The 16,979-nt window shown below is 38.2% G+C and overlaps 1 protein-coding gene across 5 annotated transcripts in view; it reads left to right on the top strand.

Annotated features, from left to right (window-relative positions):
- Positions 1-16,979, top strand: part of LOC128688583 (gamma-butyrobetaine dioxygenase) — a 75,456-nt gene that overhangs the window by 48,953 nt on the left and 9,524 nt on the right. For all 5 annotated transcript variants that reach the window (XM_053776461.2, XM_070084710.1, XM_053776460.2 and 2 more), the window contains exons 8-10: positions 5,092-5,251; positions 12,680-12,810; positions 15,862-15,927. In XM_053776461.2, coding sequence (XP_053632436.1) covers positions 5,092-5,251; positions 12,680-12,810; positions 15,862-15,927 — 357 coding nt within the window. The remainder of the gene's footprint in view (positions 1-5,091; positions 5,252-12,679; positions 12,811-15,861; positions 15,928-16,979) is intronic.

Genomic DNA, 16,979 nt, shown 5'->3' with positions numbered 1-16,979 from the left:
GATGTCATCTACATAGCAGAGCCAGTGAAGGGCACACATCAATAGTAGGAAGAACAGTTTCAAAGTATACCATGTAAAGATTAGCAAGAACAGGAGAGACTAGTCTCTTTCAACCATTTCTTTATGCCCTTAATAATCTTTCTCCTTCCATAAGTTTAATGCTGAATTAGATTAGATTAGATTTTTAATTTTGACAAATTAAATGGCTGTACAGAGGAATATAATAGTTGGGTTTACATTGCAAAAGCCCCTCTGTATGCTGAGCATTTCGGGCAAACTTAGGGATTAACTTAAGAATAGTAAGGCAATAATACATAGTTCATATGATCATTAGTGAGTACAGGAGAATTTAATATCAGGTGATGCTACATGGTTTTGATAAGTCTAGTATAGACTTTTTACACTATTGAATTAGTTAATAAAGATTACAGTATTACAATGTAACAATTTGAAGCAATTTACAGTGTGATGTATTTTAATTTAGTGCTATTTACAACAACGAAATTTGGTATTACAATGGAACAATTTACATTATGATGTACTGTATTACAATCTACTGTTATTTAAAACAGTGAAAAGAACAGACATCCTAATTTCAAAGTAGTAAGTGGATGAGCATTCATCAGCACAATATGAGTAGCTTTTGAGAAACTGGTAGTGGTTAGGTATGGTTGTCTGGTTAATTTTGGGTGATAAGGTGATTTCTTTGGGCCTTAAACTGATTTACAGACAGGGGTCCTTTAGTTTGTTCTGGCAATGAATTCCAGATCTTCAGGCCTTTTACATGCATAGCATTTTGCATAGGGAGAGATGAACATGGGGAATATCGAAGAGTGATCTGTGTCTCGTATTATGGGTGTGTGTTCTGTTATAGTTATCAAGGAGGAGTTTGAGAGGAGGGTTTACATTAGAGTATAGTGTTCTGTTATGTAGTAGACACAGTAATAAGTGTAGATGTTTTGTATATTTAGTAGGTTAAGACTCTTGAAAAGTGGTGGAGTGTGTTGTCTAATGCAGGAGTTAGTAATCAATCGCAGTTAGTAATCAATCGCACTGCAGCTTTTTGCTGAGTTATTAAAGGCTTAAGGTGATTTACTGTGGTTGAGCCCTATGCACAAATACCATAGGTGAGGTAAGGGTAAATGAGAGAGTGGTACATAGCTAGAAGAGCTGATTGGGGTACATAGTACCATATCTTTGAAAGGATGCCTACTGTTTTGGGGACTTTCTTGGAAATTTGCTGTATGTGTGTCTGAAATTTGAGACTACAGTCAAGGTGGAGACCTAGAAATTTGCCCTCTGCCTGTCTCGAGATAGGTGAACCATTTATCAATATGTTTAGCTGTACATTTGAAGCTCTTTCCAAACAGCTTGAAGTAGGTTTTGTCAATATTGAGAGTAAGTTTGTTGGTAGTCATCTAAGTAGATATTTTTAGCAGTTCAGCATTTACTGTGTCTGTTAGTATGGTTGGTTTTGGGTGAGAAAAGACATAAGCTGTATCATCTACAAATAAAATGGGTTTAAGGAGATTAGATGCATTTAGTAGGTCATTGATGTAAATGAGAAAGATAAGTGGGCCAAAAATGCTCCCCCTGTGGGACTCCAACAAAAACAGGTTGTGTAGTGGAACAGGCTCCAATTGTGTATACATACTGGGTTCTATTGTTAAGATTTTAGGTGATTGAGAGAGTGTCCTCTGACCCCGTAATGGTGCAAAAGGTCATGGTCAACTGTATCAAAAGCTTTTTGTAAGTCTATGAACAGTCCCAGGGGAAATTCATTTTTCTCGAGTGCAGAGTATATTAGTTCAAGCATATGTATTATAGCATCATTAGTACTTTTTTTTTGATCTGAACCCAAACTGACAAGGGTTGAGCATGTTGTGGGATACGAAGTAGGCGTAGACTTGTTTGTGTATTAATTTTTTGAAGATTTTAGATAGTAGGGGCAGGTTTGATATAGGCCTATAATTGTTCAATTCAGTTGGATCACCTTTGAGGATCAGGGTGACTCTTGCCATCTTGAGTATGGATGGGATGGTGGAAGATTCAATGGATTTGTTAAAAAGAGTTGCAATAATTGGTTGCAACACATAAGAAGCTTTTTTATACATGAGTGGTGGTAAGTTATTTAGGTCCCCTGTCTTGTTCTTTAGTGTTTTGATAAGTGAGATTTCAGTTGGGTTTGTTGGGGCTAAAAATAGAGTAGTAGGGTAGTTGCAAGTGAGGTAGTCTTTTGGTTGAATGTTTGAGCTTGGGATTTTACTTGCTAGTTTTGTTCCTATGGTAAAGAAAAAGACATTTAGTTTGTTGGCAGTATCAGTTGGCTGTAGAAGTTCATCTGGTTTAGTTAAGATAATCAATCTGTTTTGTGACAGCTTTTTCGTTCCTAGAATTTCAGATAAGGTTTTACAGGTCTTTTTTCGTATCGCCTTTTGTCATGAAATCTGTTTTCATAATACAATTTTTTTTGACCTCCTTATTAGATTGGTTAGTATTGATGAGTAACAGTTTGAGAGATCCTTTTTTTATCAATAGATTTGAGGATGCTGTTTGTAAGCCAGGGGCTGTTTAGTCTCTTTGCTGTGATCTGCTTAGTTTTTATTGGGCAATGCATGTTATAGAGGTTTTGGGTTTTTTGTAAAAAATATTAACACATTCATCAATATCTAAGTTGTCTGCTAGCTCGTTTTGCCAGTCAACGTCACCAAATGTTGAAAGTTATTAACAGATGACTTGTCGTATAGTCGGAATGTGATCTTAGTTGTGTCCTGGGGCACTTTACACAAGTTGGTTATGAGAAAGATGGGATAGTGGTCAGTGGTGTTATCTGTGATTATGCTTGCTTTTAAAGGGGATATAGTGTTTGTCCAGATATGGTCTAGTAACTAGGCATTTGTGTCAGTGATTCTTGTTTTTTTTTTTTTTTTTTTTTTTTTTTTTTTTTTTTTTTCCCCCAACAAGTCGGTCGTCTCCCACCGAGGCAGGGTGACCCAAAAAAAAGAAAGAAAATCCCCAAAAAGAAAATACTTTCATCATCTTTCAACACTTTCACCACACTCACACATTATCACTGCTTTTGCAGAGGTGCTCAGAATACAACAGTTTAGAAGCATATACGTATAGAGATACACAACATATCCCTCCAAACTGCCAATATCCCAAACCCCTCCTTTAAAGTGCAGGCATTGTACTTCCCATTTCCAGGACTCAAGTCCGACTATATGAAAATAACCGGTTTCCCTGAATCCCTTCACTAAATATTAGTGATTCTTGTAGGTTTTGTTATTGTTGGTAGAAGCAAGCAGCTGTTCATAGTGTTTGTGAATTCAGTCACTTGTGGGTCATGGTCATGGATGAGATTTATGTTGATGCCCCCTGTAAGTATTAGGTGGTGTTTGTTCATTTCAGCACTAGTTATTATGCTAGTTTTTCACTAAGAGTAAATATTGGAGTGAGGAACTCTATATATTGCTCCGACTATTAGAGGTTTTGTAAGGTCTTTGGATTTAAATTTTGCAAAGGTATATTCACCATGTTCATTCCTTGTGCAAATAGAATTTATACACTTCAGTTCATCATAGTAGTATATAGCTGTTACACCTCCTAATTGTTCTGGCCTACAGTTGTGTATGGCTGTGTAGCCAGGTATGGAATAGATGTTTGTAACATCATGTTTTAGCCATGGAATCTAATTCCTTGCTTCCTTTCCTTGATGTTCATGTCCACCGCTCAGATGCAGGTTTTGCCTTTTCCGTGTACCGCTAGCCTATGCACAGTGGCATGTGCATTCACTACTTTTCTTATCATGCTTCCTCTGTCAAGAAAAGTGTTATCTCCCTCTTTCTCCATGCTCTCTGCATTTATGATCCTCAGTTCCTTGAATCAGAAACTTCCACTCTTCATAATTCATTTTCCCATCTTGGTTACCCTTCTCATTTAATAGACTCTGCCTTCTCATGTGCTAAATGGACTTTCTTCTCTCTCAAACTGTACTCCTGGGAACTCTCCTGTACTCTTCCTTCCCTACATTTCCGGTCTTTCTAATCTCAACAATTCAGTTCCTTAGACATCAAACTTACTTTTCCCCAGACTGACACTTTGCACTAATCTAGTTCATACCTCTCCTCCCTCTATTGATGCTCCTGGTGTCTACTCTATTTCTTGTTCCTCTTGTCCTCTTCAGTACTTTGGAGAAACTGGCCATTCTCTTTCTGACAGACTCAGAGAGCACAAAAGTAGTGTTCAGCTTGCCACCACCAGCAATGCTCTTTTCTGTCATGTCAGAGATCACAGTCATCCTGTTGACTGGTCTTCTGCTAAAATTGTCTACCCTACCTCTAACTTTAACAGTCGTTGTCTGGTTGAATCCTCCCTTATACACAACTCCCCTTGTATAAATCTTAGTCCTGGCTTTGTCTCTGTAGATGCCTTGCTTTACCATTACAATGTAAAATGCTCCAAACTTCAGAACACCTATGACTTAACCTGATTCTTTTTTCTCTTTCTCCCTTTTCCCCTTTGCTCTTTCTCCTCTGGGTTCTTTCTTCTGCCTTGGGTATTTGTCCTTTATTCCCCTCCTTCCCTGTGTGTTCTTGCTCCTACCCTTTGTGGGCCCATAGCTCCCTTGCAGTGATCCTCTTTCGTAGTATTTGATTGATGATGATAATAATAATACTACTACTACTACTACTCTTCCTCTTCTTCCTCTTCCTCTTCTTCCTCTTCCTCTTCTTCTTCCTCTTCCTCTTCCTCTTCTTCTTCCTCTTCCTCTTCTTCCTCCTCTTCTTCTTCCTCTTCTTCCTCCTCCTCTTCTTTCTCTTCTTCTTCTTCTACTGACCTATATATATACTCCCTCCTTCTCTCCTTTTTGTTAGTGTGACTTTGTAAATGGTCCAAGTTGGACCTAAAGTCGTCGTAAGCTCTTTTCCTCTCTGTGCTTGTTATTCGTGTATTGTTCCAGTCACGGTATTGTGCCTTTTTTTGTTATCATGGCAAATAACTTCCATAGATGGCTGTGCCAAAACACAGCACTCTTAATAACAAGGGTTTCAGAGAAACATCTATTTAGAAATTTTAATTTTTACTCAGATTTTCCATCAAGAATGAAGGTCGGCAATATTCAGCTTTGTGGCCAATCTTGTGCACAAATAGTGAAGGGGATGTGACGGAGGTGCATTACAACAACCGCACTATGAAACCTCTTCAGGCGCCCACCCATGTCGTCACGCCATTCTACCATGCATATAAGGTACTATACATTATTTAATTACTGTTCCTATGTTCAAATAAAAGGGAGGGGAATTTTGTTTAGAATGGTAGCTTAAGATGAACAGCTTTTACCTGTGTTTAATGTCTTCTGATGCCTCAGAGACTTGGCTTACTTGGGGATTTAGAAAGCTTTTACTAATAATTTAGTGGTAATTTGCTGTTTTGGCTTGGTATGTTGGTTATATGGGGTCTTTCAATTTTTTTTTTTGTTAATCTGTCATTTACTAAACAGTTCAAGGTATTCTGGTATACAGTACTGCTTCATGTGTTTGTGAGAGTGAGTCGGACGTCTGTTCGGGTATGTGTGTGTGTGTGTGTGTTTTCTTTGGTGAATATTTGGAGGGGACAATTTTTTTTTTTTTTTTTATGGGCAAGTTGACAAGTATCTGGTCAGTAGGTGTTTTGGCTGAGTGGGAGAGTGATTGTGTGATCAGGAAGACAGGCATGCATCTCATCAGGTGAGGGTGTGGTGTGGCTGGCATCCTGCTGCTGCTGTAGCAGCGTTTCACCTTCTCTATTGCTACTCCTACGTCACTTAGTGTAATTATGAAATACGTACTTCTTACAACAATTCTCTTCCTCCATCTGTCTTCCCTCAGTGCCTTTACCCCTTCCCTGCATGCACCTATATATATTCCTCCCTTCATTCTAATTTCCTTGTACATATCCTCTTCTGACTTCTCTCCCTCCCTGACTTCTGGCCTCCCACGTCTATCATACCATCTCTCCTCCTTATCCCCATGTATCCATTCATGTTTCCTCTCTTCATTTATTTCTCTTTCCATTTTTATACCTCCATTTAAATAGAGCATTGTTATTATTCAGTTATTCTCTTGAAGGCTATTCTAATAACCTAGTTTTATTATTCTCAGCCAAATAAATCTTCCCACTCTCTGCATAAAATATGCAAAAAAAAAACAAAAAAAAAAAAAAAAAAAAAAAAAAATGAAAATACTGAAAACATATACGTGCAGTAATTAAAAATTTAGCTATAAATCCTGGATGCTACCCTGAAGGTGAGAGGGCATCATCCTGTAGGGGAAAATGTGTCCTTTTAACCCTTTCAGGGTCCAGAAGCCAAATTTCAAAGTGTGCACCAGTGTCCAAGAATTTTCAAAAAATAATTTTGTTATTTTTTCTTATGAAATGGTAGAGAATCTTTTTCTGAAGGTAATAAAACAAAAAGTACGAAATTTGATGGAAAATTGATGAAATTATGCTCTCGCGAATTTTGATGCGTCAGCGATATTTACGTATCGGCGATTTTGCCAACTTTGACTCCCATTTTAGGCCAAATACATTATTCCAGTCGACCAAATTCTTAGCTATTTCACTAGGATTACGTCTGTTCTATCGACTGAGCACAAGAAATCACCAAGTCAACTGTTTCAACTACAAAATAAAGTGATCGGAAATTGGTAATTTAGCCAATTTAATGCAAAGTTCAGAATATTCCAATTTCAAAATAGGGTCCAGAATAAACAATGCAGGCATTCCTGGCACTAAACTAACATTTCCTCTGTTCATTAGTTACGTTTTGAGGCTTTACAAATGAATTCCATTTTGATTTTTTATTCGCTGGTTTCTTTTTCTGTCTCATAAGCACGCTAGATAACAGGGATATCTTGCTACTCCTACTTACACTTTGGTCACACTTCACAGACATGCACATGCATATATATATATATATATATATATATATATATATATATATATATATATATATATACATGTATATATACATACATCTAGGTTTTTCTCCTTTTTCTAAATAGCTCTTGTTCTTCTTTATTTCTTCTATTGTCCATCGGGAAGTGGAAAAGAATCTTTCCTCCGTAAGCCATGCGTGTCATATGAGGCGACTAAAATGCCGGGAGCAATGGGCTAGTAACCCCTTCTCCTGTAGACATTTACTAAAAAAGAGAAGAAGAAAAACTTTATAAAACTGGGATGCTTGAATGTGCGTGGATGTAGTGCGGATGACAAGAAACAGATGATTGCTGATGTTATGAATGAAAAGAAGTTGGATGTCCTGGCCCTAAGCGAAACAAAGCTGAAGGGGATAGGGGAGTTTCAGTGGGGGGAAATAAATGGGATTAAATCTGGAGTATCTGAGAGAGTTAGAGCAAAGGAAGGGGTAGCAGTAATGTTGAAGGATCAGTTATGGAAGGAGAAAAGAGAATATGAATGTGTAAATTCAAGAATTATGTGGATTAAAGTAAAGGTTGGATGTGAAAAGTGGGTCATAATAAGCATGTATGCACCTGGAGAAGAGAGGAATGTAGAGGAGAGAGAGAGAGATTTTGGGAGATGTTATGTGAATGTATAGGAGCCTTTGAACCATGTGAGAGAGTAATTGTGGTAGGGGACCTGAATGTTAAAGTAGGAGAAACTTTTAGAGAGGGTGTGGTAGGTAAGTTTGGGGTGCCAGGTGTAAATGATAATGGGAGCCCTTTGATTGAACTTTGTATAGAAAGGGGTTTAGTTTTAGGTAATACATATTTTAAGAAAAAGAGGATAAATAAGTATACAAGATATGATGTAGGGCAAAATGACAGTAGTTTGTTGGATTATGTATTGGTAGATAAAAGACTGTTGAGTAGACTTCAAGATGTACATGTTTATAGAGGGGCCACAGATATATCAGATCACTTTCTAGTTGTAGCTACACTGAGAGTAAAAGGTAGATGGGATACAAGGAGAATAGAAGCATCAGGGAAGAGAGAGGTGAAGGTTTATAAACTAAAAGAGGAGGCAGTTAGGGTAAGATATAAACAGCTATTGGAGGATAGATGGGCTAATGAGAGCATAGGCAATGGGGTCGAAGAGGTATGGGGTAGGTTTAAAAATGTAGTGTTAGTGTTCAGCAGAAGTTTGTGGTTACAGGAAAGTGGGTGCGGGAGGGAAGAGGAGCGATTGGTGGAATGATGATGTAAAGAGAGTAGTAAGGGAGAAAAAGTTAGCGTATGAGAAGTTTTTACAAAGTAGAAGTGATACAAGGAGGGAAGAGTACATGGAGAAAAAGAGAGAGGTTAAGAGAGTGGTGAAGCAATGTAAAAAGAGAGCAAATGAGAGAGTGGGTGAGATGTTATCAACAAATTTTGTTGAAAATAAGAAAAAGTTTTGGAGTGAGATTAACAAGTTAAGGAAGCCTAGAGAACAAATGGATTTGTCAGTTAAAAATAGGAGAGGAGAGTTATTAAATGGAGAGTTAGAGGTATTGGGAAGATGGAGGGAATATTTTGAGGAATTGTTAAATGTTGATGAAGATAGGGAAGCTGTGATTTCGTGTATAGGGCAAGGAGGAATAACATCTTGTAGGAGTGAGGAAGAGCCAGTTGTGAGTGTGGGGGAAGTTCGCGAGGCAGTAGGTAAAATGAAAGGGGGTAAGGCAGCCGGGATTGATGGGATAAAGATAGAAATGTTAAAAGCAGGTGGGGATATAGTTTTGGAGTGGTTGGTGCAATTATTTAATAAATGTATGGAAGAAGGTAAGGTACCTAGGGATTGGCAGAGAGCATGCATAGTTCCTTTGTATAAAGGCAAAGGGGACAAAAGAGTGCAAAAATTATAGGAGGAGAAGTCTGTTGAGTGTACCTGGTAAAGTGCATGGTAGTTATTATTGAAAGAATTAAGAGTAAGACAGAGATAGGATAGCAGATGAACAAGGAGGCTTTAGGAAAGGTAGGGGGTGTGTGGACCAGGTGTTTACAGTGAAACATATAAGTGAACAGTATTTAGATAAGGCTAAAGAGGTCTTTGTGGCATTTATGGATTTGGAAAAGGTGTATGACAGGGTGGATACGGGGCAATGTGGCAGATGTTGCAGGTGTATGGTGTAGGAGGTAGGTTACTGAAAGCAGTGAAGAGTTTTTACGAGGATAGTGAGGCTCAAGTTCGAGTATGTAGGAAAGAGTGAAATTATTTCCCAGTAAAAGTAGGCCTTAGACAAGGATGTGTGATGTCACCGTGGTTGTTTAATATATTTATAGATGGGGTTGTAAGAGAAGTAAATGCGAGGGTCTTGTCAAGAGGCATGGAGTTAAAAGATAAAGAATCACACATAAAGTGGGAGTTGTCACAGTTGCTCTTTGCTGATGACACCATGCTCTTGGGAGATTCTGAAGAGAAGTTGCAGAGATTGGTGGATGAATTTGGTAGGGTGTGCAAAAGAAGAAAATTGAAAGTGAATACAGGAAAGAGTAAGGTTATGAGGATAACAAAAAAATTAGGTGATGAAAGATTGGATATCAGATTGGAGGGAGAGAGTATGGAGGAGGTGAATGTATTCAGATATTTGGGAGTGGACGTGTCAGCGGATGGGTCTATGAAAGATGAGGTGAATCATAGAATTGATGAGGGGAAAAGGGTGAGTGGTGCACTTAGGAGTCTGTGGAGACAAAGAACTTTGTCCTTGGAGGCAATGTATGAGAGTATAGTTTTACCAACGCTCTTATATGGGTGTGAAGCATGGGTGATGAATGTTGCAGCGAGGAGAAGGCTGGAGGCAGTGGAGATGTCATGTCTGAGGGTAATGTGTGGTGTGAATATAATGCAGAGAATTCATAGTTTGGAAGTTAGGAGGAGGTGCGGGATTACCAAAACTGTTGTCCAGAGGGCTGAGGAAGGGTTGTTGAGGTGGTTCGGACATGTAGAGAGAATGGAGCGAAAGAGTGACTTCAAGAGTGTATCAGTCTGTAGTGGAAGGAAGGCGGGGTAGGGGTCGGCCTAGGAAAGGTTGGAGGGAGGGGGTAAAGGAGGTTTTGTGTGCGAGGGGCTTGGAATTCCAGCAGGCATGTGTGAGCGTGTTTGATAGGAGTGAATGGAGACAAATGGTTTTTAATACTTGACGTGCTGTTGGAGTGTGAGCAAAGTAACATTTATGAAGGGGTTCAGGGAAACCGGCAGGCCGGACTTGAGTCCTGGAGATGGGAAGTACAGTGCCTGCAGTCTGAAGGAGGGGTGTTAATGTTGCAGTTTAAAAACTGGAGTGTAAAGCGCCCTTCTGGCAAGACAGTGATGGAGTGAATGATGGTGAAAGTTTTTCTTTTTCGGGCCACCCTGCCTTGGTGGGAATCGGCCAGTGTGATAATAAAATAAAAAAAATAAATAATGAATTTTTATTCAAACTAAAATATAAAGATTTACTGTTATGCAATATTGTAATAATTGTATAAATACTGTCACCACATTTGTGAATGTATATTAGACCCACCGGCTGGCGTGTATTAGATGTGTGAGGTCATTTGTTTACTCTTGAACATCTGCAAAAATTTAACATTTCTGCTACTTTGAGCTCAGTTTCAAGCCATTTCCAGTATTAAAACCAATCAAAATCATCTCTAGTTCTGTAATGTATCTTCCATTCTATCAAATGAGATCAAGAAATTCCAAATGCAACTATAAAAAAACATACGAAAATACACTGCAAGTCACTGTTTTAATAAAAAATTACGATCTGTTTTTTTCTCTCGTTATGCACTGTGTGCTGCAGGATTTGTTTTATGTGGTCCACACATGCCACATAGATGTATTCTCTCAAATCTAGGCCCAAATTTACCGCTCGCAGCTTATCAGAGTGAGCTGAGCTCATGCCGTAGATCTACGGCACGGACCCTGAAAGGGTTAAGGTACAGCCTCTCCTCACATAATGATGGGGTTCTGTTCCTAAGAGTAGGTCAGTAAGGGAATTAGTCATTAAGCAAGGCGCATACTGTACTGGTAGTGGGTTTGTCAACCATCTTTAGATTTTTTTAATGTCACCTTTGCACCATTTATAACATGTTTAGTATATTTTTAAATGTTTATACAGTAGTTTACTGTATACTGTAATAAACAGAATAGAGGAAATCAGCTCTAATATACATTAATTAGGTTTGCATACTGGAGTTTACCTGGAGAGAGTTCCGGGGGTCAACGCCCCCGCGGCCCGGTCTGTGACCAGGCCTCCTGGTGGATCAGAGCCTGATCAACCAGGCTGTTGCTGCTGGCTGCACGCAAACCAACGTACGAGCCACAGGCCGGCTGATCAGGAACTGACTTTAGGTGCTTGTCCAGTGCCAACTTGAAGACTGCCAGGGGTCTGTTGGTAATCCCCCTTATGTGTGCTGGGAGGCAGTTGAACAGTCTCGGGGCCCCTGACACTTATTGTATGGTCTCTTAACGTGGTTGGAGAACTGGTCATAAGTCCGAGGGGTCAGTAAATGAGTACGTCTCTAAGTAAGAAGAGGCTGCACATATTTAATGTGTGCAAAGTTCCTTACACTCTTTACCTTAAATGCCAAAATTTATATGTGGTACAGTTTCTGAAATATTTTGCTTGTGGTTTACATCCATCCAAAATGTTTTGCATGATTACGGACTTCTAGAAGTAGGGAGTAAACAAACATATCCCATCTTTGTATTATTATTAGTGGTATTATTATAATATTACTGTATTATTCTCCATGGGAAAGTGGATAAGAATTTTTTCTCTAAGGCATGCATGTTTTAAGAGGCAACTTAAATGCCAGCAGCAAGGGGCTAGTAATCCCCTTTTGTATAAATTACTAAATTTAAAAGAAAATCTTTTTCCTTTTTTAGGTCACCCTGCCTTGGTGGGATATTCCCAGTTTGATGGGAAATAAATTACTGTATTATTTCTATATATAGCCGGACTCGAGTCCTGGAAATGGGAAGTACAATGCCTGCTCTCTAAAGGAGGGGTTCGGGATATTGGCAGTTTGAAAGGATGTGTTGTGTATCTTTATAGGTACACCTACCATCCGACTTACAACTGAGTTCGGTTCCGAGAAACCGGTTGTAAGTCGAAATGGTTGTAAGTCGAACTTTACTACTGAATATCAACAAAATATTTTTGCAATGACTATTTTATTGTTTTATTTTGGTATTTCATGTTTTACTTTACTTTTTATGTTGTTAGTACTGTATTTTATACTGTAAGGTTTAGGATAAACACTGTGTACAACACAAATAGTTGTTTATTTCCCAGAAATTTGGCATAAAAAACACGGTCGTAATTCGAGCAGGTCGTAAGTCAGATGGTAGGTGTATATGCTTCTAAGCTGTTGTGTTCTGAGCACCTCTGCAAAAACAGTGATTGTGTGTGAGTGTGGTGAAAGTGTTGAATGGTGAAAGTATTTTCTTTTTGGGGATTTTTTCTTTTTTGGGTCACCCTGCCTCGGTGGGAGACAGCCGACTTGTTTAAAAAAAAAATTATTTCTATTACTATTATTTGAAGTTGTGATGCTCATTCAGAGGGTTAAACAAGATTGGAAAATAAATTGAAATAGCAATGAACACTTTGTCATACAGTAAATTACTGTATGTATACTCCTATTTCAATTGTAATATGGCATTGCTTGATTTGGTATGGAAGAATAAGGTAATAATGCAAGGTTTCCTTCAGTTGTTCTCAGATAAACTTCGTGACCCAGCTACATGTCTGGAGTTCAACATGGTACCTGGTGATCTGGTAGCCTTCAACAATCGACGTGTTCTTCATGGTCGCACTGCCTTTGATGTTACCAAGGTTGACAGGTGGGAATTTGTATTTTGCTTTAATTGTATTATCCAGTAACACTATTATGTATTTTACAACTTCTAGCCCAGATTTCCTACTGGATAACTGTAGAGAGATATCTCTAGGTATGATAACAGCTCATAACCTGTAAATTTAATGTACAGATACACTTAGCTATGGTAATGTATGACAGAAAATTCTTACTGAGAAAGGGACAAATAATGTGAAACAGCTACATGAACTCTGTTAATCCTATGAAAATCTTTGTGTAGCATTTTTTTTATATATCTTGGTCTGTTCGTGGTCTCTGTGTCCAGTGTTTTTGGTGCTTGAATGAAGATTTTATTTTTTTTTGTTAAGGTTACAATGTGTAATTACAATTTTAGTTTAAGTATAAAGAAAGCCACTATCATACCAGGACATTTTGGGCAAACTAATCCTAATACGTGCATAATAACTACTAAAATCTAGACGAGATTAGAGTGGTTAACTTTTTAATAAATCTTTATTTAATCTTAATACATGTACTTCCAGCAAGCGTGTGTGAGCATGTTAGATAGGAGTGAATGGAGACGAATGGTATTTGGGACCTGATGATCTGTTGGAGTGTGAGCAGGGTAATATTTAGTGAAGGGATTCAGGGAAACCGGTTACTATTTTTATATAGCCGGACTCGAGTCCTGGAAATGGGAAGTACAATGCCTGCACTCTAAGGAGAGTTCGGGATATTAGCAGTTTGGAGGGATATGTTGTGTATCTTTATAGGTATATGCTTCTAAGCTGTTGCGTTTCTGAGCACCTCTGCAAAAACAGTGGTGAAAGTGTTGAATGATGAAAGTATTTTCTTTTTGGGGATTTTCTTTCTTTTTTGGGTCACCCTGCCTCGGTGGGAGACGGCCGACTTGTTAAAAAAAAAAAATAAATGTACTAATGCAAGATAGTCAAGTTTATAAGAATAATAATCTTGAAGTTGCACATAATAAAAACAGCATTACAATTAATGGTTCAGACAGTAATATTTCATGGATTGGCAGATGTTTAATATAATATTTGGGAGAGTTGCTTGAAACTGTTTAGAAGTTGGTTAGTTTGGTTAGTACAGTGGACCCCCGCATAACGATCACCTCCGAATGCGACCAATTATGTAAGTGTATTTATGAAAGTGCGTTTGTACATGTATGTTTGGGGGTCTGAAATGGACTAATCTACTTCACAATATTCATATGGGAACAAATTCGGTCAGTACTGGCACCTGAACATACTTCTGGAGTGAAAAAATATCGTTAACCGGGGGTCCACTGTATTGAGAGATAAGATGATTTTTAAGCATAGTCCTAAATTTACATGTAGTCAGGGGATTCTTTACTGGTTCAGGTAGTGAATTCCAGATCTTCGGGCCCTTCATGTGCATTGCATTTTTACATAGTGTGAGACTGACACAAGGGATGTCAAAGAGTGCCTTATGCCTTGTATTGTGACTGTGCATTCAGTTGTAGCTATCAAGGAGAAGTTTAAGTGGGGGGTTTATTTTTTTATTTTTTTTTTTCAACAAGTCTGCCGTCTCCCACTGAGGCAGGCTGACCCAAAGTAAAAGAAAATAATTTCATCATTCAACACTTTCACCTCACTCACACAGTTTTTTAGTTTAATATGTTTATTATGCACCCCATACCCATCCTGTGGGCGGTAGTCAAAAGATTACAGAGGTACATAATGGGTCCAGGGACTGGGCCTCAAAGTTTTGATAGCTGAGCAAGCTACAGAGGCAATGAACTCACAATTTACAAAGGTAATGAACTCACAATTTACAAAGGTAATGAACTCCAGGTAGGTCTAGTCACAATCATTACAAGTTACAAAGGTATTTACAGATTACAGAGGTACACAATGGGTCCAGGGACCGGGCTCCAAAGTTTTGATGGCTGAACTAGGTACAAGGTAATGAACTCACAAGTTACAAAGGTAATGAATACTGTAAGAATGGTTACTTACGTTTATACATGGCTGCAATCATGAACAAATTTTAGAGTAATGAGCAATTCACACTTCCACACCCGGTCACAACTGTAGTGAGTTATTGGTGCAAATGTTGATTGCTGAGTCTCTCTCTCTCTCACACACACACACACATAATCACTCACACATAATCACTGTTTTTGCAGAGGTGCCCAGAATACAACAGCTTAGAAGTATATATGTATAAAAATACACAATATATCCCTCCAAACTGCCAATATCCCAAACCCCTCCTTTAGAGTGCAGGCATTGTACTTCCCATTTCCAGGACTCGAGTCTGGTTATATAAAATAACCAGTTTCCCTGAATCCCTTCACTAAATATTACCCTGTTCTGTATGTGTAGTAGGCTGTTAGGTAAGACACATATGCAACAGTTAGGTATCTTTATTTCGAAACGTTTCGCCTACACAGTAGGCTTCTTCAGTCGAGTACAGAAAAGTTGATAGAAGCAGAAGATACTTGAAGACGATGTAATCAGTCCATCACCCTTAAAGTTTTGAGGTGGTCAGTCCCTCAGTCTGGAGAAGAGCATTGTTCCATAGAATGAAACAATATTGTTTCATTCTATGGAACAATGCTCTTCTCCAGACTGAGGGACTGACCACCTCAAAAATTTAAGGGTGATGGACTGATTACATCGTCTTCAAGTATCTTCTGCTTCTATCAACTTTTCTGTACTCGACTGAAGAAGCCTACTGTGTAGGCGAAACGTTTCGAAATAAAGATACCTAACTGTTGCATATGTGTCTTACCTAACAACCTGTCGGTATTTTATACCATTTTAATGTTCAATGTGTAGTAGGCACAATAATATGAGTGTCTCACATATAATTAGTAGGTTCAGGCTTTTGAAAATGGTGGAGTATGCTGTCTGGCACTTGAGCTCACCCCACCACTGTTCAAAAACCTGAACCTACTAAATATACGAGACATACACTCATGTTATTGTGCCTGCTGCATATACAGAACAATAAACTGCCCTCACCTTCTTGCTGTAATGTAGTTAGTTTATCAGTACTCTACTGTACCTCATTTTTTCCCTTCCCACAGACATCTGCAGGGTTGCTATGTTGACATAGATGAGGCTTTCTCCAAATATGATAGCTTAAGAGCCAAGTAAGTCTTGCTGTTTTCCTGTAAGTTTATATTTGTTTAATGTACTTTTTTAGCCTATACAAATTTAATAAAGCTTATATCAGACCTTGTGGTAACTGCCTGTGTCAACTCCTGGAATCTGATTTCTCTTATGGTCAGCAGTAGTAGTTAAAATTACTGACATTCTCTTGACAAGCTCAAAACCCAAATTAGCCATAGAATCTTCCTAAAAAAATAATCGATTCACCATACTAACACTATGTTGCTTAGTTTTTAACCGTTTTGAAGTGGGTTTCATTGTACTATGGCTTTGAAGCCTGGGTCGGTCCCATTGTTCTACATGATGAGCTCAGCTCTCTTAGATAAGCCATGAGTGGTAAATATGGGCCTAGATATGAGAGAATGGGTCTGTGTGGTAAGTTGAACTAAATGCATAAGCGTACACCAAAATTATACATATCTGTAAAAAAAAACAGAAATTGAAAAATAAAGGAGTTAAAAGCTCAATTTAATCATTATTTTAACAGCTGTTAAATCGTGGTCTGTTATATCAAGGATTTTGTTTACTCTGATAACATTATTATTTTTTTTTTCAACAAACTGGCTATATCTTACCAAGGCAGGGTGACCAAAAAAAAAAAAGCCAAAAGCTTCTCACTTTAAATTTAGTAATGCATACAGGAGAAGGGGTTACTAGCTCCTTGCTCCTGGCATTTTAGTTGCCTGTTATGACGCGCATGGCTTACGGAGGAAGAAATAACATTAAATACAGTACTTAGCACATGCTAACAGCTACCAATTTTATAGTACCTTAATTCCATTGCATCAACATTTTTCAGGTCTTGAAATTTACTGACTGAAGGAGAGCTGTGGATTATGTCCAATGAAAATTGCTTTAACCGAATCAAAGGTTTTTATATAATTTGTAATTAGGCAAGGTAGTTTCAAGAGACTTGAAACTAGAATGAAAATTTTGAACTTTAAATTCGGGATGAGCATTGCTCATAATGTTGTGTGAAAATATATTGCATGTTGTAGCTGGGAAAACGAAAAGGATGTTGTCAAAGAATATC

The sequence above is a fragment of the Cherax quadricarinatus genome, chromosome 13 (genome assembly GCF_038502225.1).
Source record: "Cherax quadricarinatus isolate ZL_2023a chromosome 13, ASM3850222v1, whole genome shotgun sequence".
Lineage (NCBI taxonomy): Eukaryota > Metazoa > Arthropoda > Malacostraca > Decapoda > Parastacidae > Cherax > Cherax quadricarinatus.
The sequence above is the reverse complement of the archived record's forward strand: the minus strand, read 5'-3'. Positions and strand labels throughout refer to the sequence as shown.